We start from the raw sequence: 25547 nt of genomic DNA on the forward strand, positions 1-25547 counted from the left end.
AGGAGCCTCAGGACCAACACCACCAGGATCAGAAACAGTTGTTACCCCTCAGCATGAGGTTCTTCAACCAGTGAGGATAACTTCACTCACCCCATCACTGAACTGCTCCCACAACCTATGGACTTACTTTCAAGGACTCTTCATCTAATGTTCTTGATATCTATTGCTTATTTTTCATTATTTTGATTTTTTTCTTTTTTTATTTGCAGTTTGTTGTTTTTTTCACATTGGTTATTTGCCCATCTTGTGCAGATTCTCATTGATTCTACTGTGTTTCTTTGTATTTACTGTGAATGTCCACAAGAAAATGAATAACAGGGTTGTTTATGGTGACATGTTTGCACAGTGATAATAAATTTACTTTGAACTTTGATGACATTTTATCACAACTGCTGTGTATTTCCAACATTTTCTTTTATTTCAGAATTTTAGTCTCCATTTTTAAATTATCTGGTGATGTTACAGTTCAGTAGACAAGAAAAATGGTCAATGTTTAAACAATGAATCCTAGCTTAAACAACTGCTTAACTCAGATAGGATCCTAAACTTTTCACAAAGATCATTCAATAAATGATAGAGCTGAACATGGTTCCCACTGATAGATCAAACCATCTTAATTGACTAGGGAGGGCCAGAAGACAAGTTTTACACTGTGTATTAGAATAAATATTAGATAGTTCTCAATTTACTTGTTCACGGGACATGGGCTTTGCTGGAAATGCTGGCATTGATTATCCATCACCGCTAAGGAGACAGTTAATATTCAACCACAATGGTGGATCTGTAGTTGAAAATGGGGCTTTATTTTCTCGGAAGGAACTGCAACTCTCTGGAAGTTGACTCTTGGTACAACTTTAAGAGGAAGCTGAATTGCTTACTGGCTATGGCTGAGATTTCATTAAACTCCATAGGTAGCAATTGATGATCACAATCCTGGGATAGTTTCAACTTCATTACTAGGGGAATTTTCTGGCTTCTTTGGAATCCTATCCTCTTCCACCTCTCTCAGGAAACTGGCTGAAGAGATGGGTGGAGAAAAAAGGAGTCCGCTATGATAGTTCAGATAATATGATACATATTGGCTCTTTTTCTATTAATATCAAACCTTTCAGTAGTAAGTAGCTGAAATAAAGATGCTTTGCTAGAATCCCAAGAACCTTGCTCCTGCTCATCAGAAATGAAGCAGATGTGGAAAGCTTGGTATCAGACAGTTGCAAGGTCAATTGAACCAACGGGCAGTTAGATTATATCTAGGAAGTATCAAAAGCTTGACAGTGTACTGCTTGTTATTCTTAAATAGTTAATGAAATGCAGAGATGCATCATTCTTAAAAGAGATCATTCAGTCTGTAGTAGAAAATGGCAGGAGGTAAGGGTAATCCCAGACAAGTAAACGATAGCAAACCTGGCTACAATGTAAATGAAAGAGTGCAAGTGAGTGACTATGACAGTGTTGGAATTTTATACCAGACACCAAAATCAGCGACTGAGTTTAAAACATAATTGCCTTGTGCATGCAGGTTCATGTCTGTATTTAATAAAGGACCTGTTTCAGGACTGATCCCAGATTCTTAATACCTTTCATAAATCTTATTCTATTTACAACCATCAGAGAGGAGGTAGGGGAGACTGAAGACCTATATTCTAACAATTCAGGAACTGTTCATTTACCTCCATGAATGCAATCTCATTAATCCTATTTTACACTTTGGAATTATTTTTGTAATTTACAGAATTGTGTCTTTGTACTGTACTACTGTTGTAAAACAAATTTTGTGTCACATATATCAGTAATAAATCAAATTCCAAAATCAAGAGCAACACTGCTCATGTTTGGAATCGCAACTAGGGCAAGGGAAAATTTCAGTATCAGTAATCATCCAACACAGGTGCCTCTACCACCTGTACCTTTTCAAGGCTGCCATACGACTGTCCATGTCAGATTACATCAGTCATTTGCATACATTTGGTGCATGGGATTTCCAGCTCCATTATCACTCTGCCAACAGACCATTGTTGGCGATGAAACTCCAATTATGAAGCAGCACTTAGTAATGGATGAGAAAGAATATTCTTGCTCACTTAAAGCAACCTAGAACATAGAACAGCACAGTGCAGGAGCAGGCCCTTTGGCCAACAATATTGTGCTGAACTAGCTAAAAAATAAATCAAAAACTGTCAAAAACAAATCTCTTCTACCTACACAATGTCCATCTTCCTCATATTCATGTTCCTATCTAAATGTCTCTAAAAAGCCTCTAATGTATTTGCCTCTACAACCATATCAGGCAACATATTCCAGTCATCCACCACTCTGAGTAAAAACGCACCATCTCACATCCCCTTTGAATTTGCCACCTCTCACATTCATGTCCTCTGGTATTAGACATTTATACCCTGGGAAAAAGATACTCCCTCTCTACTCTATCTATGCCTTTCATAATCTTATAAACTTCCATCAGCTCTCCTCTCAGCCTCTGCCACTCCAAAGAAAACAACCCAAGTTTGTCCAGCCTCTCAAACCCTTAAGCCAGGCAGCACCCTGGTAATCCTCTTCTACACCCCCTCCAAACCCTCAACATCCTTCCTATAGTGAAGTGACCCTAAATGTAGGCAATATTCCAGATGTGGCCTAAACAAAGTTTTATAAAGTTGCAACATAACATCTTGACTTTTGAACTCAATGCCTCGACTAGTTTTTGCAATTTTTGAAATAGTTTGGTGTAAAGTTTCAACTATAAAACAACGAGCATGGCTTAGTATTAACATCGTTCATCCAAATCAGAAGGTACACACCAGAGACTGAAGCACATCCAGTAATCCATGGCAAGAATTCAATACAGGAGCCAATGAGTGCAGTAGTGAGGGAATACATTCAATAACGCTGTTTTTTAAATAGTATTAAAGTCAGACCCCATCTACTCTCTCAAGGAACAGCAGGCCACTTTCCCAAAGTCTTAGGCAATAATAGGTGACCAATTCAAGTTAAAGTAATTGTCATTCAACTATACGCATGTATACATCCTGGGCCAAGATGCAAAACAGTACATACAGTCACACATAGCACACAGCACGTATAGAATTGATAGCACTTACAGTCGCAAAGTAATATTAGCACATGTCCAAGTGGCATGATGGTGCATGGGACGTTGTCCTGAAACCACACTCCTGCAAGAACAAGCATGTAGCAGTTCCTCATCTCCGGCAGCTTCAGCCAACGGCAAATCAGCTTGTCTTCCAGGGAGCAAACACTACAGAGCAATCCTGATGCGAGAGCTGGCAAGGAGAGGCCAGCATGGGTTCCACGTTTCAGCACACCTGCTGCGCCTGTTCTCTCCCACACTGCCTCCCACATCCTTCCCTGGGTTGCTGTAGCACTCACCTCTGTTCACTTCCACAACACCTGCGGTGCCTCCTTCCCTGGGAGGCTGTAACAGGCCATGCTGTGGCATGAGAGTTGGTCTGTGCAACAACCGAGGCTACGGAGCTCCCAATGAACTGGACTTGCAGCACTTTGGGGTATTATCAATATCCACCAGGATTTTGTGATCACAAGAAAAATGTTTAAGGTGAATATTTAAAGATGTTAATGCTAAGCCACGCTTTTGTTGGACCCAGAGAGGCAAGTATGCCATGATCTTACTGGAAATTTTGCATCATCAACATGGTTTAGTGGGTTGAAGGTACTGTACCAATGTTGTTCTGTTCCACAATTTATGTTCTCTGAATATTTATCTGGGTTTTGGGTGTGGTCTTCTTATGCACTAATTTGCAGCTTTCACAGGGTAGAACAACAGACCCACTTCAGAACAACGTTGAAGCAGTGGATCAGCTGTTATTGAAGGACAATACTACCCACTCCTACATCTGTTTCACTGGCACCATATCAAATTCCCTGAGATATTCTGTTATCTTTATTTTCAGCCAGCTGAGCACTGTTCCTGAAGAACATGTATTGCTCGTAATTTTCCCCCTTTAGGTGGTGACAGCATTTGTTTATATTAAGTACTGACGTACAACAACCTTGCATTTTATCCAATTTGTATTGTAATTTTCAGCCACTTCCTTTAATTCTATAAATTTGATATCAGGAAATTTCAGACCAAATTAGACAGTAGTGGGCTTCTGTATAAGGCTGCTCCATGCCAGCCAGTTGCCTGGCAAAATGTCAGATGGAATCTGCAGCTGTGGGAGGTTATCCCTCATTTACAGATTTCCCTGCTTGCTGGACTGATCTGCAACATTGTTCTGAAGGGTGCATGGTAGGATAAGGGATGAGGTTCTGTTTTGGGAGTTCAGGGAGTTGGGTGCTAAGTTAACGGGTGGGACCGCCAGGGTTGTGATCTCAGGATTGCTACCTGTGCCACGTGCATGGTAGGCTAGAACTAGGAAGATTATATGGTTTAAAAATGGCTAAGGCGTTGGTGTAGAAGGGAGTGCATAAGACTGTTGGATCATTGTGCTCTCTTCCAGGGAAGGTGGAACCAGCACAGATGGGATGGTTTGCACCTGAACTGGAGGGGGCTAATACCCTAGTAAGAAGGATTGTTAATGCTGCTAGGTGGGGGTTTAAAATGGAGCTGCAGGGGGATGGGAACCAGAATGGCAGTACAGTTAGTGGAGAGATTGTAGAGGCAGGTGTTGATAAGACCTCAGACAAAGTTAGTAAACAAAAGGCTGAGTATGCTGTGACTAGTGTATATTTCAATACAAAAAGTATTGTAGGAAAGGCAGATGACAATGCTGAAAATGAGATAGCTGGTTTGCAAACAGAGACAATGTGTAGAAAAGGAGAGGTTGTTGATAGGGCAAGATAGCAGTCAACAGGATGAGTTGAACGCCAAAGGTGGACAAAATCGAAAAAAGTGAATACGGGACTGAAGGTGTTGTATCTGAATGCAAACAGTATACAGAATAAAGTACATGAACTTGTAGCACAGTTGCAGATTGGCTTATATGATGTTGCAGAAATCACTGAGTCACGGCTGAAAGAAGCTTAATGTCCAAGGATACACATTGTATCAAAAGGACAGGCAGGTGTTGCTCTGTTGGTAAAACATAAAGTCAAATCATTAGAAAGAAGTAACAGTGTCGGAAGGTGTTTAATCATTGTGGATAGAGCTAAGGAAATGCAAGGGTAAATAAACCTTGTTGGGAGTTGTGTACAGACCCCAAACAGTAGTTAAGGATGTGGTCTACAAATTACAACAGGAGATAGTAAATGCATGCCAAAAGGGCAATATTATAATATTACATCGGAGATTTCAATAAGCAGGTAGATTGGGAAATATTAGGTTGTGCCGGATTTCAAGAGGGGGAATTTCTAGAGTGCCTATGAGTTGGCTTTTGAGAGCAGCTCATGTTGAGTCCACTGGGGGATCAGCTATTCTAGATTGGGGGTTATGCAATGAACTGGAATTGATTAGAGAGCCTAAGGTAAAAGAACCCTTAGGGGTAAGTGATCATAATATGATCGATTCACCCTGGAATTTGAGAAGGAGAAGCTAAAGTCAGGTATATCAGTATTACAATGGAGTAAAGGGAATTACAGAGGCATGAGAGAGAAGTTGGGCAGAATTGATTGGAAAAGAACACTGACAGGGATGATGGCAGATCAGCAACGGCTGGAATTTCTGGAAGCAACTAGGAAGGCATAGGATATATAGATCTCAAAGAGGAGGAAGTAATTTAAAGGCAAGATGACACAACCATGGTTAACAAGAGAAGTCAAAGCCAACATAAAAGCCGAGAGGGCACATAATAGGGCAAAAATTAGTGGGAAGTTAGAGGATTGGGAAGCTTTTAAAAACCAGCAGAAGGCAACTATTGAAGTCATTAAGAAGGTGAAGATGAAATATGAAAGTAAGCTAGCTAGTAATATTAAAGAGGATAACAAAAGTTTCTTTAGATATATAAAGTGTAAAAGAGAGGTGTGAGTGGATATCGGACCACTAGAAAACAATGCTGGAGAGGTAGTAATGTGGGACAAGGCAAATTAACTGGCTAAGTATTTTGTATCAGTGTTCACTGTGGAAGACACTAGCAATATGCCAGAAGTTCCACATGTCAAGAGTCACGAAATATGTGAAGTTACTTTTACCCGACAGAAGGTTCTTGCGAGACTTAAAGGTCTGAAGGTCGATAAGTCACCTGAACCAGATGGTGTACACCCCAGGGTTCTGAAAGAGGTGGCTGAAGAGATTGTAGAGGCATCAGTGATGATCTTTCAAGAATCATTGGACTTTGGCATGGTTCTGGAGGACTGGAAAATTGCAAATGTCATTACACTCTTTAAAAAAGGAGGGAGGCAGCAGAAAGGAAATTATAAACCAGTTAGCCTGACCTCCGTGGTTGGGAAGATGTTGGAATTAATTGTTAAAGATGAGGTTATGGAGTACTTGGTGACACAGGACAGGATAGGACACAGTCAGCATGGTTTTCTCAAAGGAAAATCTTGCCTGATGAACCCTTTGGAATTCTTTGAGGACATTACAAGTAGGATAGGTAAAGGGGATGCAATGGATGTTGTATATTTGGATTTTCAGAAAGCCTTTGACAAGGTGCCACACATGAGGCTGCTTACCAAGTTAAGAGACCATGGCATTATAGGAAAGTTACTAGCACAATTAAAGCATTGGCTGATTGGTAGAAGGCAGCTAGTGGGAATAAAAGGATATTTTCTGGTTGGCTGCCGGTGACTAGTGGTGTTCTGCAGGGATTGGTGTTGGGGCTGTTTCTTTTTATGCTGTATATCAGTGATTTAGATGATGGAATAGGTGGCTTTGTTGCCAAGATTAATAGATGATAAGAAGATTGGTGGAAGGGAAGGTAGTTTTGAGGAAACAGGAAGGCTGCAGAAAGACTTAGACAGACTAGGAGAATGGGCAAGAAAGTGGCAAATGAAATACAATGTTGGAAAAAGCATGGTCATGAACCTTGGTAGAAGAAATAAATGTGTAGACTATTTTCTAAATGGGAGAAAATCCAAAAATCTGAGAAGCAAAGGGATTTAGGAGTCATTCTGCAGAACACCCTAAAGGTTAACTTACAGATTGAGTCAGTGGTCAGGACGGCAAATGCATTCATTTCAAGAGGTCCAGAATATTAGAGCAGGGATGTGATGCTGAGGCTTTATATGGCACTGGTGAGGCCTCACCTTTTGTATTGTGAACAGTTGTGGACTCCTTGTCTAAGAAAAGATGTGCTGCCATTGGCCTTGTACTCGCTGGAATTTAGAAGGATGGTGGGGGGTCAAACCTTTTGAATGTTGGAATGCTGAAAGGCATAGACAGAGTAGATGTGGAAAGGATATTTCCCATGGTGGGGGAGTCTAGGACAAGAGGGCACAGCCTCAGGATAAAGGGGCATTCATTTAGAACAGAGATGCAGAGAAATTTCTTTAGCCAGAGGGTGCTGAACTTGTGGAATTTGGTACCGCAAGCGGCTGTAGAGGCCAGGTCATTGGATGTATTTAAGGTGGAGATTGGTAGGTTCTTGATTGGCCTCAACATCAAAGGTTACAGGGAGAAGGCCGGGGAGTTGGGCTGAGAAGGGGATGAGAGGATCAGCCATGATTGAATGATGGAGAAGACTCAATGGGCCAAATGGCCTAATTCTAATTGGTCTTATGATCTATGTCCAGGGTCAATTCGGGAGGATAAAGATTGAAGTTGGTGAGTCCAGATGTCATGGCCCAGACTGAAGACGAAAATTGATGGAGTCAGGAAGTCAAGACCTGATAGTCAAAGCCTCTGGATCAGTGTGTCCAGAAGTTGGAGATCTGATATCTGCGACTGCGAGACATCAGAGCCAATGTCTATGAGTCTGAGAGGTCAAGACCAAGGACTCCAGAGGTAGTCTGTCCTGGGGTTGGAGGGTTGTGTGGGTGTGTGTAAGTAGATGGGTGGGAAGGAAAAAAGAAAAGGGTTTGTTTTGCAGTTGTTGTGGTGGCCAGTCCAGGGTCTGGAGGTAACACTTGTGGGCTGCCTCGCACATCCTTAAATTGCATTGGTTGTTAATGCAAATGACACATTTCACTGTATGTTTCAATGTGCATGTGATAAATAAATGAATCTGATCTGACTTCATTCATTGCTGACTTCTGAACTTAGCTTTTACAGAACTGCCATTGTGAATTTCATCCTAATTGCTGAGGCTCTGTCTTGGGAGTGGAGCCTTCTGACATAATGCCATTTGTGTATTTTTGTGGAGGTGGTTGGGTAGCAATGCAAACGTGGATGCGAGGCAAAGTTAGTCCTGGTCTAGATGAAAAATCTAATGTAAATGATTGTTGTTCAGCTAAGCTGATGTCGAACCTGATGAAATTTTGGATGTTAACATGCATCAGTGATATTCAGAAACATTCATAAGTCACTGCAAACCATTAAGACAATAAAAAGTTCACATTTCTTAAAGGCCAAAAACTATTGAATGTACAACCTTGTGAACAGATGCACCACTAGGCTTTCTGGCACCAGCACAGGCTTGTGCTCTGCTGCTGAGTTAAATGAGGAGTTCAGGAGTCCAGATTGCTTCAGAGAAATCAGGAAAGAATGCTGGCACATCTGGAATTTCCACACTTGTGCAATAATACCAAACTATGTGATACATGTATGGAAAAATGTCAGTGATTTCACATTGGACCGCATGCTTTTCTCAGCAAGTTCTAGCCAACATTATGAAAAAAGGGAATTATTCTCTAATTCAGACTTAGAGTTCAGATCTGCTGATGAGTCCACTTGCATGATGTTAACAAAATCCAGTCTTCTGCTTCATGATGTACCTTGGCAGAAGTCTCAGAGAGGTATGGGATTGAAAGGAAGAGGAGGCACCAAGCTGGTGTGAATTACTACGGTAAGTGGCGTACTGCTCATTATATGACTTAATTCTATTACATCTGCTCTTTTCCATTTCATTCACTGGAACAAAGTCTGGTGTGACTACATGCTGCTTTAGATTACAACATCTACCCTAATTTACACCTTCAACAACTTTTTTCTATTCCCCTCCTGGATTCACTGCCCTCATGAGCTAGCATGGCCAGCAATTCAACCATGCCCAATCCTTTTGTCTCCATTGACCACACACATAAACACTCCAGCAGCAGTGAAAAGACTGAAATCAGTAACGAAAGCCTCAGCTCATTGTATCCCCACCTCATTTGGCAGAAGTGAGGTCAAATGTCATGTAGCTGCTCTGCTTCAACTAAGGTTAGCTAATTAAGCACATAGACAAGTATGTAACAGGTATCTTCTGACCATGTGCAGTACAGACATTGTGACATTATTAAGTGCTTAAACTGAAGGGTTTTTTTTAAACACACAGACATATACAGTAGGGCCCATTTGGGAGCCTAGGTCAACTATCACAGAAGAACAAAGCCGATTCTACATCACTAAAAGCATAGCTAGTGCTGGGCTATCATATATACCCTACAATGGGTACTTAGGTTTATCAAATACCATTATCAGAAAGTTAAGATTATTATGATATACCAAAACATTTGCAGGCTATAGAGCAGATGTTCAAAGGACCTGACTCATTTTCTTTAGATCTTGTGCTGGTTTTCCCTCTGATGGATGTCAAATGGATTAGATGCAACATTTATTTTATTGTGAAACTTGAAACAACTTGCAAAAACACCTCGGTAAGAATTTAGCAAGATTTAATTTGGCATATTTTCCTAATATATGAGACGTAATTAACTGTTAATGTAATCCTCATGTTATATCATGTAGCATACAGTAATCTAACTGAAGGTACAATATCCTTAGCTATGAAGTTATTATTTCCAAGAGATAAAGTGCACTATGAAACAAAATACCAAGAAACCTCACCCACAACGTTTGCAAACTAAAGCATATCACTGAAAAAAAAAACAGCAGCATGGCTGCCAAAAATGAAGATTAAATATCTTCGACATGAAAAAACTAGAATATAATTTTTTATCAGTTGTTGGTTCTATGCACCTACAACTTGCAATGTATATCTCCTTTAACCTTTCGCCCTCTCACCTTCAAGTTATGCCCTCTAGTATCTGACATTTTCCACTTAGGGGAAACTGGCATAATATAAAATTACAAAAAAAAACAAAAAACATAATCTTTTGAAAACTTTTTTCAGCTTGCCCCTCAGCCTCCGATGCTCCAGGGAAAACCATCTAAATTTGGCCAACCTCCTTATAACTAATACTCTCTATTGTGGGGAAAATTCTGGTGAATCTCTTTTGCACCATCACTAAAGCCTCCAATTCTTTCCTGTAATTTGATAAGCAAAACTGCACACAATCTACAAAACGTAGTGTAACCAATGATATACAGCTATAACATGACTTCCCAACTTTTATACTTAACACTCCGCCCTCGCTGTATCCGCACCTTTTCTGGAAGAAAGGAGGTCAAACATCATGTAATAGCTCTGCCTCAACAAAGCAGATAGACAACAGGTATTCTCTGACCATGTTGACAGAATCTCAAATGGTGACGAGCTGGTGTACAGGAGTGAGATAGGTCAGCTGACTGAGTGGTGTCGTAACAAAAACCTTGCACTCAATGCCAGTAAGACAAAGGAATTGATTGTGGACATCAGGAAGGGAAAGTTGGGAGAACACACACCAGTCCTCATCAAAGAGACAGCAGTGGAAAGAGTGAGCAGCTTCAAGTTCCTGGATGACAAAATCCCTCTCTGCATTCAATGCTGTTAAGGGTTCTGCCATTTATTGTGTACTTTCTTCTTAAAATTGACATCCCAAAGTGAATCAGCTCATGCCAGTCTGGATTAATTGGAGGCAAATAACCTCTTGCTCAATGTCGACAAGACAAAGGAGATGGTTATTGACTTCAGGAGAACTCGCATCACTTGTGCCCCTCTTTATATCAGTAGCACAGCAGTAGAAACTGCAAACAGATTCAAACTCCTGGGAGTGCACATCTTGCACATCTCATGATCCCAGAACACATTCTACACAACCAGGGAAGCTCAGCAGCACCTTTACTTTCTGAGGACGCCAGAGAGAGCCGGTCTATGCACATCCCTACTCACAACCTTCTACAGAAGTGCAGTAGAGAGTATTCTATCATGAAAATGAACTACAGTGGACCAGAAGACTCTATAACAGGTAGTCAAAATTGCCCAATGCATTACCAGCACCAGCCTACCTGCCAACAAGGACGTATTGTATAAAAATGTGCTGGGAAAAGGCCAGTAGTATCATGAAGGATCTCACTGTGCTCATGGACTGTTTGTCCCACTGCCATGAGGGAGGAGACGACAGAGCATCCAGGCCAAGACCACCTGACACAAAAACAGTTACTTTCCCCAAGTAGTAAGTTTGATCAACACCTGCACCCACGAACTCCCCCCGCCCCGACCACTATTTCATTATTTCCTCTCAGCGTTGCCTTATATACAGTCATTCCTGTTTCTGGTGACACTTTATAGACATACAATCAATCTATGTGTATAAGCTATCTTACGTATTTATATTTATTGCATTTTTTTCTTATTGTTTTTTATCCAGAGTAACAATTATTTCATTCTCTGTTACACTTGTGTACTGGAAATGACTTAAACAATCTTAAGTATTGATCTTCAAACACCATCTACCATTTATCTGTCCATGTTTATGATTGGCCCGTTGAATCCTTTGACAACTTCCCTTATTGGTTCAAGTTTCAAATTTAAGTTCATTGTGATAGGCATACATATCCATGGTATAAATGCCATGAAAGTTAGCTTTTTGCGGCAGCAGCACAAAACATTACAAACGTGATAAAGTTAAATTCACATAAGTTGGACAAAACTTGTGTAACAAAATCAATAAAACAAACTCCACCAATTTTGTATTGCCTGCAAACTTATTCATTAGTGCACTGTAATTTTTCAGAACCAGGTTTATCAAAAGCAGAATTATTATTACTGACAATAAACAATTAGAGACGATTTAAATAGAGTAAGATCCAACATGCATTTACATTAATGCAATTTACATAAACAAGGGTTTAATCGGATCTGACATTGCTGAATTTCTCACCAGTTCTAGGAGTGGGGAAAATCGATTTCATATTATTTCTGTTTTAAAAAGAAAAATGCAGTATTGCCTTATTCTTGTACAGGGTCTAGGAAAATTTACTTCCACTCCAGTTCTGTTCAATATAAAATGGCTGATGAAGCCAAGACAACTAACTAACCTTCTGCTAAGGCCCTCTGACAGTTGTTTTGATCGAGGCATAGTGCACATAAACAGATCCTTCTTGAGAAGAGCAGACTCCAACAGTAATCAGACTGCCTTTTTTTTAATATATATGGCAGGGCACCTCTATAACCCACACATCTAATCTCATCTCATTGATAGGAACACCTGATTCCAAATAGCTTTTGTAGAAGGCATCACGCCAGAGATTCACATACTTCTTCCAACAAATGCATGTAATATTGAATAATTTTTCTCAATAAGAAATGAACAAGTATAACATTTGTGTGTTATTTATTTAATTTGGTTCTCTTTATCTTGTTTTAGTACTTGTGTGCAGATCTGATCACATTTAAGTCATATTTATGTAGAAATTAAAAAATTCTATGGGGTTCACAAACTTTCTAACACCACTGGGCAACTGTTGCTGACAAGGGAAGCCAAAGATGGCATAAAAGCAAAAGAGAAGGCATATAATATAGCAAAAATTAGTGGAAAGTTATAGAATGGAAAAGCTTTTAAAAACCAACAAAAAAATCCTAGGGAGAGTAAAGATGAAATTTGAAGGTACGTTAGCTAATAATAATAAGGAAGGTAACCAAAAGATTTTTTCAGGCATACAAAGAGTAAAAGCGAGGCAAAAATGGATATTGGGCTGCGAGGAAATGTCACCAGAGAGGTAGTAATGGGGGACAAAGATATTGTAGGCAAACTTAAGTGTTTTGTGTCAGTCTTTGCTGTGGAAGGCACAAACAGCATGCCAGAATTTTGAGTGTCAGGGGGCTGATGTGAGTTAGTTGCTATTACTAAGGAGAAGGTGCTTGGGAAGCTGAAAGGTCTGAAGGTAGATTCAGATGGACTACATTCTAGGGTTATGAAAGAGGTAGTTGAAGAGATTGTAGAGGCATTAGTAATGATCTTTTGAGAATCACCATATTCTGGAATGGTACTGGAGGACTGGAAAATTACAAATGTCACTCCACTCTTTAAGAAGGGAAGGAGGCAGAAGAAAGGAAATTATAGGCCAATTAGTCTGACTTTAGTGGTTGGGAAGATGTTGGTATCCATTATTAAGGATAAGATCTTGGGGTGCTTAGAGGCACAAGATGTTGTTGTCCATTATTAAGGATGAGTTCTCGGGGTACTTACATTGCACAAGATGAAGTAGGCCAAAGCCAGCATGGTTTCATTCAGGATAAACCTTGCCTGACTAATCTGTTGGAATTCTTTGAGGAAATAACAGACAGGATAGACAAAGGAAAGTCAATGGATGTTGTTTACTTGGATTTTCAGAAGGCCTTTGACAAGGTGCTGCTCAGGAGGCTGCTTAACTTTATTACGGAAAAGACACTAGCAAGAACCGAAGACTAGCTGACTGGCAGGAGGAAAAGTGTGGGAATGAAGGGGGTCTGTTCTGCTTGGCTGCCAGTGACTAGTGGTGTTCCGCAGGGGTCTGTATTGGGACTGCTAATTTTCACATTACACTTTAATGATTTGGATGATGAAATTGATAATTTAGTGGCTAAGTTGGCAGATAATAGGTGGACGGGCAGGAAGCGTTGAGGAAGCAGGAAATATGCAGAAGGACTTAGACAGATTGGGAGAATGGATAAAAGAGTGGCAGATGGAATATAGTCATGCACTTTGGTAGAAGGAATAAACGTGTAGACTATTTTCTAAACAGGAAGAAAATTCAAAAAGTCAGAGGTGCAACGGGACTTGGGATTCATTGTGCAGAATTTCCTAAAGGTTAACTTGCATATTGAGTCCATGGTAAAGAAGGTAGCATTCATCTCCAGTGGACCGAATATAACAATAAGGATGTGAAACTGAGGCTTTAAAAGGCATTGGCCAGACCACACTTGGAGTATTGTGAACAGTTTTGGGGCCCTTGTCTAAGAAAAGATATGCTGACATTGGAGAAGGTCCAGAGGAGGTTCACAAGAATGATTCTGGGAATGAAAGGGTTAATATACAAGGAGCATTTAATGTCTCTGGGCCTGTACTTGTTGGAGTTTAGGGCCTTATTGAAACCTATCAAATACTGAAAGGCTTAGGTAAAGTGGATGTGGAGAGGATGTTTTCTATGGGAGTCTAGGACCAGAGAGCACAGCCTCAGAATAGAGTGATGTCCATTTTGAACAGAGGTGAGAAAAAATTTCTTCAGCTAGAGTTCAAATTTCAAAGTGAAAAGTAAATATATTATTGAAGTAGATATTTGTCACCATATACAACCCCGATATTCATTTTCTTGTGGGCATACTTAAAAAATCCATAATATCATTACCGAAATACCCACCAACTTGAGCATTCAACCAGTGTGCAAAAGCTAACAAACTGTGTAAATACATACATACATAAATAAATAAGCATTAACTACTAAGAAAATGAGCTGAAGAGACCTTGAAAGTAAGTCCATAGGTTGTGGGAATATTTTAATAACGGGGCTAGTGAAGTTAATCCTTCTGTTCAAGAGCTTGATAGATGAGAGCTAATAACTGTTCCTGAACCTGGTGATAAGAGTCCTGGGGCTTCTATAGCTTCTCCCTGATGGCAGCAGCGACAAGAAAGCATGTCTTGCGTGGTGGGGATCCTGATGATGGATGCTGCTTTCCTATGACAAAGCTTTGTGTAGATGTGCTTAATGGTGGTGAGGGCTTTACCCGTGATAGACCATCTGTATCCACTACTTTTTGTAGGGTTTTCTGTTCAAGGGCCTTCGTGTTTCCATACTATGCTGTGGTGCAATCAACGTACTCACCACTACAGGTCTATAGAGGTTTATCAAAGTTTCTATAGATGGGTGGTGAATCTGTGGAATTCATTGCCCTGGGTGGCTGTGGAGGCCAAGTCAATAAGTATATTTAAAGCAGAGTTTGAAAGGTTCTTGATTAGTCAGGGTCAAAGGTTATTGGAGAAGTCAGGAAGATAGGGTTGAGAGGGAAAATAAATCAACCATGAAGAAATGGTGGAACAAGTTTAATGGGCTGAGTGGCCTAATTCTTCTCCTATGTCTTAATTCCCAGTCCTGAATCACAGATTCCCAGAAGAAAGTGGGGAATTAAACACTCCCTCAAGCAGGCTTTGGTAACGTTCTTGCATCCTTTCCACTAACTAGCAGGTTATCACCTGAAGTGATGGAGAGGGCATTTGTTTTGAGAGTCTTGTGTCTGACGTGGTCCACCTGTTAGAGTTGACCAAATGCAACTGGAGCTGTAAAGCCCACAGTGAAGGAAAAAAGAACTATCAATATTCAGAGAATGAGTCAAATAAATAATTAGGTGACAGCCACACAATCTTAAACAACTGAAGATTTTAAGATGAGATATGAAGTTCTTCAGTTTTTAGACATGGGTAAAGATCAGAATAGTTGGGTGATGAGTTTTGATTTCAAAGGAAGGTAAGCCATGGAAGAGAATAAAAGATTTAGTAAGAAAACCAAGAAAGATTGGGGAAAGTACAAAGGGGTTTGTTTGAACAAAGCAGCATTTGTTATGTAAAACAAAAATTATTATTTGCCACGTAGAGAGAGATTGGGGGCTTCTGGATACGTACATGTTGTTACACAGCTTGTAATGCATTCTTTATTTTCATGCAGAAAATTATGAGCATAAACACAGCCTGCAAAATGTCTGGATACCGACACAGAAGGGAAGGCCTACTTTGTAATTGCTTAAAAGTGGCAAGTAGTCATATGGCAATGTCACCCTGCTCCTCTACCTCACATGCTGCCCTATGCCCAGATCTTGGCTTGACACTCAGCGATTTCTGGTAGAATTACAGACGATTCAACCTTCAATTCCCAACTCACCTTCCTCTCTGCTTCCCTGGAAAGTACACATGAAAAATGCCTTGGCTATTTGGTTTATGGATGGAATGAGGTTTGAAGAATTGGAAAAAATGACGACAGATGTCACTGGGGATTGACACATTTAATTCAAATGAAAATATATCAAGTAATGTAATGATATCATGTTTAACCACAAATTATTCTCCAACCACTGGGCAGAGGTTTGTCAGATTAGTCACAGGCTAATTCTTCATTCTTTCAATCAAGCCTTAGAGCAGAGCTATTAATAAACAAAGTGTACTGTACCGTAGTATCCACTGCCTTCACTTTCCTTGTGGGAATATGGCAAGGAGCTGGTTTCTCCTGTGACATCAGCAAACTGCCCTCTGCTCCCATTGTAATGATCACAACAATGCAACCCTTCTCCAACAGTATGGAGCCTGCCTTTCCAGCATCTTCCATGTTAGATACTTCAATGCCAGTTAAGATCTCTGCCTGCAACAAACCAACAGGATTACCATGATTTGATAAACCTGTCTTTCTTTAAAAAAAATTAGACAACCTATTTGCCTTGTTAATTACACATGCAAAAGCGTTCTTTCTTTCCCCCCAAACTTCAAGCACTTACTGTATTTAGATTTAAAAATGGCAATAAGCACCTGAGGTTTAAGAAAATAAAAGTTTTAGACATCTGAAACTTAAAAAAATGGTAAGCTACAGTATGTTTGAACATCTTTCACAAACTGATAGAAATGAACTTATCTTTATTCATTCAGTTGCAAAATTATCCACTGGTGGCTATTTGGGAAAACAAATCTATGTTGATTTATTCTCAACACTGCAGTGTCTGGAATAAAAGGTAACACACCATGATTGTGACTTTTGATTTCAGAAGGTACAAAGGAGCTGGTAAGTCTTTTTAAAGAACACACCAAGATATTCTTTACTTCAACATCGGACAGATGATTCCATCTACGTGAACTGTATGCTTCATGCTGGAGTGCTAAGATTTAGAGTGAAAGAACAGATCAGTACAAGTACAGGTCCTTTAGCATAATGAATTCATGCCAATCAATTTGATATGCTGTACAAGATCTCCAGTCCCTTCCACTCAACAGCACCACTCCAACACTCATTCCTGCAACTTAGCTATTGAATCCTCAATCTAAAACCTTCTTTATCAGTATTTTTTATTTTCACTCTTGAAGATGCATTCACACAAGTATTCATTATTTCATTGTATTGTGGATCTGCAATATTATAAAAACATTCAGGGTTTTGCTTTCATTGCACATCTCCAGAGTTAACTCAGGTCAGTTTTCTTATCCTGAAATAGAAAATAGCTTGTGATATCTTTAGAATGAATTGAGGAAACACCTCAAAAGGCAAAGCCTTGTAAATCTTCAGAGGAATTGTCAGATCTTTGGAATTATCAAATCTTTGGAAAGTTAGAGATGGAATCAGATGCACGTCAACTCTGGCAGGGTTTGCAGGCTATTAATTCCTACAAAGTGAAGCCTAACATCATGAATGGCTGTGATGCTTCACTCCCAGTTGAACTCGACTCCTCTTATGCACACTTTGAAAGGGAAAATAAAACTACACCTGCGCAAATCCCTACAGCATCTGGTGACCCTGTGGTCTATGTCTTGGAGGTCAATGTTAGTACATCTTTCAAGATCACTCTTGCAATGTGTCATGCACTGATGATGTACCTGGTAGGGCACTGAAAACCACTGCCAACCAACGGGTGGGAGTGTACAAGGAACACCTTCAATCTCTCAATCTACCCACCTGCTTCAAAAGGCAATAATCATACCAATTCCCCAAAACAGCAGGGTGAGATACCCCAACAGCTATCACCCAGTTGCACACACATCTACTGTGATGAAGTGCTTGAGAGTCTGGTCATGGCCAGAATCAACTCCAACCTAAGCAAGGACCTGGACCCACTGCAATTTGCCTATCGCCACAACAGGTCTACAGCACATGTAATGTCACTGGCTCTCCACTCAGTCTTGGAGCACTTACTCAATAGCAATACCTATGCCAGGCTGCTGTTTATTGATTACAACTCAGTGTTCAACATCATTAACCTCAGTACTAAACAATAAGTTCCAAAATCTGGGCCTCTGTACCTTCCTCTAAAACTGTATCCTTGACTTCTTAATTGCGAGGCCACAGTCAGTGTGGAGCAAAAATAACATTTCTTCTTTGCTGACAGTCAACACTGGCACACTTCAAAGATGCATGCTGAGCCCACTGCTGTACTCTCTCTACAGCCACAACTGTGTGGCTAGGCACAGCTCAAACACCATCTATAAATCTGTCGATTTATAAGTCAACTATTGTTAGGAGAATTTCAGATGGTGACGAGGAGACATACAGGTGTGAGACAGATCAGCTGGTTGAGTGGTGTCACACTAATAATCTACCACTCAACGTCAGTAAGACCTAGAATTGACTGTGATCTTCAGGGAGGAGAAGTTGAGGAAACATATACCAGTCCTCATCAAGGGATCAACAGTGGAAAGGGTGAGAAATTTCAAGTTGCTAGATGTTATCATCTCTGAAGATCTATCTTGGGCCCAACATATTGCTGCAATTACAAAGGTGGCATGACAGTGGGTATATTTTATTAGGAGTATGAGGAGATTTGGTATGTCACAAAAGACTCTAGCACATTTCTACAGATGTACTGTGGTGTTGCGTCACTGTCTGGTATGGAGGGCCCACTGCACAGAATTGGGAAAAAACTGTAGAAAGTTACAAACTCAGCCATCTCCATCTTGGGCACTAGCCTCCCCAGCATCGAGGACGTGTTCAAAAGACGATACCTCAACAAGGTGGCATCTATCATTAAAGAGCCCCATCGCACCTGGCATGCCCTCTGACTCATTGCTACCATCAAGGCGTTATAGGAGCCTGAAGGTAAACATTCAACCTTTTTTAGAAACTATTTCTTCCCCCCGCCATCAGATTTATGAACTAACAAAAAATCCATGTACATTACCTCAGTTTTCACTCTTTTTTAACTATTTAATTTAAATATAGATATTTATTTATATTATACATGTGATACCCTGGTAAAGGTTTTACAGCTAACATAATGGTCTTTCTGTAGAAGCAGTGTTTGTGTTATGGTTAGGGATAATGGATGCTTTGGGCTGTGAGCCATCCAATTAGGGGAGCGGGTTTTTTTTTTGTGTGCCTGACACTGGTGTGAGTTGGGTTCTTTGTTTGGCGGGAGATGAAGAGAGAAAACGCTGGAGAGATCCGGTTGTAGGATTCAACCCAGTGGGGGGGGGTTCGTGATTCGATGGAGCAAGATGCGGAGGTCTACTGAGGATCAGGGAATGTGACTTTTGGAAGAGTTGAGCTCCAACTTGTGCATATTTGGCTGTTTAATTATATTGGGAACCTGTTTTTTTTTCTTTACTAACTCTTTTCATAAATATAATTCCTTTAATCATATGCAGTGTGTTGTTTGTTATTTCTTGGCACCGAGTTGTAACAGGGTAGCAAATTACACAAATGTCACAGAACAATGAATTTCATGTAATATTCCAGTGATTCGGAACCTGATTCTGATTCAACCTGATTCTGGTTTGAAATTGTCTACTTCTGAGGGTTTTGAAAAAGCCATTCAGTATGTTTCAAAGCAGTAGTTGACACTAAGGGAATGAAAGGCTCTAGGCTGGTTCTTCTTTCACCTGATCTCTTGCATAGACTCAGTCCCATTGTCCCCACATAATGGTGCAATTTTTTTTCTGCATATGGATGGCTAACGAGCTGACCCGCTATACTAGGGAGGCCTCTGTACAGTTGGCTCCAAGCATCAAAATAAAGGTTGTTCTCTGGCAAAGATGTGATTGGTAGGTGGGAAGCCTTCAAAGGGGAAATTTTGGGAGTGCAGAGTTTGTATGTTCCTGTCAGGATTAAAGGCAAATTGAATAGGAATAAGGAACCTTGGTTCTCAAGGGATATTGCAACTCTGATAAAGAAGAAGAGGGAGTTGTATGAAATGTATAGGAAACAGGGGGTATATCAGGTGCTTGAGGAGTATAAGAAGTGCAAGAAAATACTTAAGAAAGAAATCAGGAGGGCTAAAAGAAGACATGAGGTTGCCTCGGCAGTCAAAGTGAAGGATAATCCAAAGAGCTTTTACAAGTATATTAAGAGCAAAAGGATTGTAAGGGATAAAATTGGTCCTCTTGAAGATCAGAGTGGTCGGCTTTGTGCGGAACCAAAGGAAATGGGGGAGATCTTAAATAGATTTTTTGCGTCTGTATTTACTAAGGAAGCTGGCATGAAATCTATGGAATTGAGGGAATCAAGTAGTGAGACCGTGGAAACTGTACAGATTGAAAAGGAGGAGGTGCTTGCTGTCTTGAGGAAAATTAAAGTGGATAAATCCCCGGGACCTGACAGAGTGTTCCCTCGGACTTTGAAGGAGACTGGTGTTGAAATTGCGGGGGCCCTGGCAGAAATATTTAAAATATCGCTGTCTACGGGTGAAGTGCCGGAGGATTGGAGAGTGGCTCATGTTGTTCCGTTGTTTAAAAAAGGATCGAAAAGTAATCCGGAAATTATAGGCCGGTGAGTTTAACGTCAGTAGTAGGTAAGTTATTGGAGGGAGTACTAAGAGACAGAATCTACAAGCATTTGGATAGACAGGGGCTTATTAGGGATAGTCTACATGGCTTTGTGCGTGGTAGGTCATGTTTGACCAATCTGTTGGAGTTTTTCGAGGAGGTTACCAGGAAAGTGGATGAAGGGAAGGCAGTGGATATTGTCTACATGGACTTCAGTAAGGCCTTTGACAAGGTCCCGCATGGGAGGTTAGTTAGGAAAATTCAGTCGCTAGGTATACATGGAGAGGTGGTAAATTGGATTAGACATTGGCTCGATGGAAGAAGCCAGAGAGTGGTGGTAGAGAATTGCTTCTCTGAGTGGAGGCCTGTGACTAGTGGTGTGCCACAGGGATCAGTGCTGGGTCCATTGTTATTTGTCATCTATATCAATAATCTGGATGATAATGTGGTAAATTGGATCAGCAAGTTTGCTGATGATACAAAGATTGGAGGTGTAGTAGACAGTGAGGAAGGTTTTCAGAGCCTGCAGAGGGACTTGGACCATCTGGAAAAATGGGCTGAAAAATGGCAGATGGAGTTTAATACTGACAAGTGTGAGGTATTGCACGTTGGAAGGACAAACCAAGGTAGAACATACAGGGTTAATGGTAAGGCACTGAGGAGTGCAGTAGAACAAAGGGATCTGGGAATACAGATACAAAATTCCCTAAAAGTGTTGTCACAGGTAGATAGGGTCGTAAAGAGAGCTTTTGGTACATTGGCCTTTATTAATCAAAGTATTGAGTATAAGAGCTGGAATGTTATGATGAGGTTGTATAAGGCATTGGTGAGGCCGAATCTGGAGTATTGTGTTCAGTTTTGGTCACCAAATTACAGGAAGGATATAAATAAGGTTGAAAGAGTGCAGAGAAGGTTTACAAGGATGTTGCCGGGATTTGAGAAACTCAGTTACAGAGAAAGGTTGAATAGGTTAGGACTTTATTCCCTGGAGCGTAGAAGAATGAGGGGAGATTTGATAGAGGTATATAAAATTATGACAGGTTTAGATAGTGTGAATGCAAGCAGGCTTTTTCCACTGAGGCAAGGGGAGAAAAAAACCAGAGGACATGGGTTAAGGGTGAGGGGGGAAAAGCTTAAAGGGAACATTAGGGGGGGCTTCTTCACACAGAGAGTGGTGGGAGTATGGAATGAGCTGCCAGACGAGGTGGTAAATGCGGGTTCTTTTTTAATATTTAAGAATAAATTGGACAGATACATGGATGGGAGGTGTATGGAGGGATATGGTCCGTGTGCAGGTCAGTGGGACTAGGCAGAAAATGGTTCGGCACAGCCAAGAAGGGCCAAAAGGCCTGTTTCTGTGCTGTAGTTTCTATGGTTCTATGGTTCTATGGAAGTAAAATAGGTAAAGCACATTCTAGTTTCCTTGGGAACAGCTACCTCATTTCAAGGAATAGGTATGTGTTTCTGTGCTAGCACTGAAGGATGGAGACAAAAGGCATCTGAATCCATTCTTCAATAGTGTGTCCAGCCATGGAACAGACAGCCGAATGTGTCAGTACATCTTTCAGAAAGCCTTAAGAATATGGAACAGTATAGCTCAGGATGCCAGCCCCCTAGGACTGAGTCGACGTAGTAGTAGTAGTATAGCTCAGGAAAAGGCCCTTTGGCCCACAATGTCTATGCAGATCATGATGCCAACTCAAATTGCAGATAGTCTATATCCCTCCATTCCCTGCCTGTTCATGCATCTTTCTAAATACTTCTTAAATGTCACAATCATATCTATTTCCAATATTTGCTCAGGCAGCCCATTCCAGGCACATCCCATTATCTGTATAAATAATTTGCCACATGAATCTCCTTTAAAATTTCCTCCTCTTAAACATACACCTTCTTGTATTTGATACTTCCATTCCAGAAAAAAAGATTCTGACTCTCTACCCTGTCTACGCTTCTCAACGTTATGCACAGTGGATTCGGGTTAATTAGGACACATTGAGACCAGTACATATTGTCTCAGTTAAGTGGCTGTCCCACTTAACCAAAGTTTCATGTGAATGGTTATAAAGATATACAAAAGACTAACTACCTTTTAACTGAGCAACAAATTATGTATTTAAATGAAATACAGAACAAATTAGAACACTACCAATACTACTACAGTACTAAAAACACACATCAAAGTTGCTGGTGAATGCAGCAGGCCAGGCAGCATCTGTAGGAAGAGGTGCAGTTGACGTTTCAGGCCGAGACCCTTCGTCAGTCCTGACGAAGGGTCTCGGCCTGAAACGTCGACTGCACCTCTTCCTACAGATGCTGCCTGGCCTGCTGCGTTCACCAGCAACTTTGAGGTGTGTTGCTTGAATTTCCAGCATCTGCAGAATTCCTGTTGTTTACAGTACTAAAAAACTGTATTAGCTCCTAATACACAGAGGAACTAATTGACAGAGAAATTCAACCAGTGTATGTTGCCGTGTTCTTTTGATTCACTGCAAATGAACAATATCAACAAAGACACCTGTAGATAATGGACTGCCTTCAAAGAATGCTTTCAATGATTGCATCGTCCAAATCTTCATTTTTATTGTAACATTCAAGATGACTGTCGATACCTTCACATTCTTCGTTGTTTCTAACTTGTTGAAGGAGTGAAATTGCTTCATTTTCACTCCTGACTGGTTCTGGCATCTCTAAGCCCCAATGTTTGAAACCACAGTGAGCAAAACAGTTCTGAATTGCCCTATTACTTATTTTTCGCAAACCATCAGTGACACAAGTGACTGCTTTTTGAACACAAACACACACAATTGGCTATTTAAAAACTGTTTGCTCTAAGCATGGTGTCATGTCTAACGGTCACACAAATGCATGTGGCTGTAACTATTTAGAAACCGTTTGGCAACAGTCTCCTGTCTTAATTATGCAGCATAGTGCCCTACATAAATGAAGGAAAATCCTCGCTATTATTTTGATTAATTTTTCTTCTTTAAGAGTAATACCAAATAAGTGGTGGACCTGATTAACTGACTGCCCGATTAACCAGCATCCACTGTATTTCCCATCTTTCACACAACTCAGGGGGAAGTATGAGACTTTCTAAGACATGAGTGACTGATGAATGATATTTCTGGAAGGAGCCACTGTCTATTACCACTTGGCATCAGATAAGAAAGTAATTGAAACATAGAATCATCCACAATTTTACTAAATGGTGCAGCAAGCTGGTAAGACCTTCACCTACTTCTATTTGTCAATGATGACAACAGTTAATTCTGCCATGCCTCAACTGGAAATGGATGAGAGAGGCTGGAAATAAAAGTATAAATGCAGAGATCTTATAAAGTAAGGCGGGTGGCACGATAGCATTGCAATTGGAGAAACACTTTTCAGTGCACCATCTGCAAAATTGGGGTTCAATTCGCTCTGTTGTCTGTAAGGAGTTAGTACATACTCATCATTACTGCATGGGTTTCCTCTCACATCTGAAAGACGTACAGTTAGGGTTAGTGAGCTGTGGGTAAGCCATGTTGGCACTGCAAGTGTAGTGACACTTGCATAAACCTCGATGATTTGATTTGACACAAAGATGGATTTCATTGTACGTTCTGATATACTGTACATGTAACAAATATAGCTGATCCTTCAGTACATTTTTGATTTGCAAGATAATACATTGATTTCCAGTGCCAAGTGCAGCTGAGTACAATTCATGTCCCAAAACTGGAGGGAATAAATTCGCCAGACTTTAAAAATATTTAGTGGTGCTAGTGGAGTTATAAATTTTGGACACTGGAGATAACACTTCTTTAAGCAATATAATACAGGCATTACAACTGGCAGATGAGGCCTCAGTTACATATATCCTCTGGACAATGAAAACTTCAAAGTGCTCAATAGTTAGGCTTTTGGAGAGGCACATGAACCTACTAGTCAAAACAATCTAAAGTGGAGGCAGCTGCTGGCCTTCACCTCCATTTTCCCCTTCCCTACACTATGCTCCATCTGCTTTTTCTTTTTTCTCTCTGTCTCCATCCATCATTCACCTGCTTCCCAGCTCTACTCTTATCTGGTTTGACACCAATTACCATTCATCTCTCCTTAGTCTACCAATTACCTCTAGCCCCTGTATCACTACTTCCTCTGTATAATGACCATCTCCTCTCTCCACTCTTAGTCTCAATGCAGAATTTTGATCCAAAATGTCAACAAATTCTTCCCTGGCCCCCACAGGTGGTGCCTAACCTGCTGAGTTCTTTCAGCAGATTGTCTGCTGCTTCAGATCCCAACATCTGTAGCCTCTTGTGTCTCCACGAACCTCCTATATTTTGTGGCGGAGGAGAACTCTAACACTGGCCAAACATTAATGCAACTTTCTAATTTACACGTGGTTGTAGCTCAAGAAAGAAACTTACAAGCTACGGTTACTGATATTATTGCAAGCTAGCCACCCCATGTTGCAGTCTTCATTGATTAGACTTTATCATGATCCTGGCAATGTTACACAGATATGTGGTTTTGGTATGTTTATGTTGTTTATCAAATGGCATACCCCAAAAGTCAAATCAACTCTAATACAAGTAAAAAGTAGCTAATCTGGGAGAGGCGGAGAGGAAAGCAAAGAGTCATGATTTAAATTTTCCACAACACTGTCTGAACATGTTGGTCTGCATACATTAGGAAAAATGCCTTCACATCTCTGTTCATTTGCATTGTTTCAGTGAAATGCCAGATGCAATAAACACAGCGGGTGGTGTAATCACCACAGGAATGAAAGAGAAGAAGAAAAAGCCGAGATAATTTTTCCTGTGATTGCATCAGCAATGAAGACTGAAATGAATCCTCAACACGTGGCTGTCATCATCATTTGTCCTACCAAAAGGTACTTACAAAGCTCTTGATGTGGCCTCCCTTACATCAATGAGCCCAAGTGCACACTGGGCAATTGCTTCTCTGAGCACCTGCGCTCTGTCCTC

The 25547-nt window shown here is 40.6% G+C and overlaps 1 protein-coding gene and 1 long non-coding RNA gene across 9 annotated transcripts in view; one reads left to right on the plus strand and one right to left on the minus strand.

Moving 5' to 3' along the window:
- rbks (ribokinase) overlaps positions 1–25547 on the minus strand; it is a 196344-nt gene that overhangs the window by 26121 nt on the left and 144676 nt on the right. For 6 of the 7 annotated variants that reach the window (XM_063040667.1, XM_063040670.1, XM_063040669.1 and 3 more), the window contains one exon: positions 16286–16474. The exons of the other annotated variant lie outside the window; for it this stretch is intronic. In XM_063040667.1, coding sequence (XP_062896737.1) covers positions 16286–16474 — 189 coding nt within the window. The remainder of the gene's footprint in view (positions 1–16285; positions 16475–25547) is intronic. 7 annotated transcript variants of the gene reach the window in all.
- Positions 1–25547, plus strand: part of LOC134342480 (uncharacterized) — a 52773-nt gene that overhangs the window by 23786 nt on the left and 3440 nt on the right. The window contains exons 2-4 of one of the 2 annotated variants that reach the window (XR_010017027.1): positions 7642–7852; positions 8707–8852; positions 25293–25453. This is a non-coding gene — a long non-coding RNA (uncharacterized LOC134342480). The remainder of the gene's footprint in view (positions 1–7641; positions 7853–8706; positions 8853–25292; positions 25454–25547) is intronic. The other variant, XR_010017028.1, reaches the window with a different exon arrangement.

This window comes from Mobula hypostoma, chromosome 2 (assembly GCF_963921235.1).
Source record: "Mobula hypostoma chromosome 2, sMobHyp1.1, whole genome shotgun sequence".
Taxonomy (NCBI): Eukaryota; Metazoa; Chordata; class Chondrichthyes; order Myliobatiformes; family Myliobatidae; genus Mobula; species Mobula hypostoma.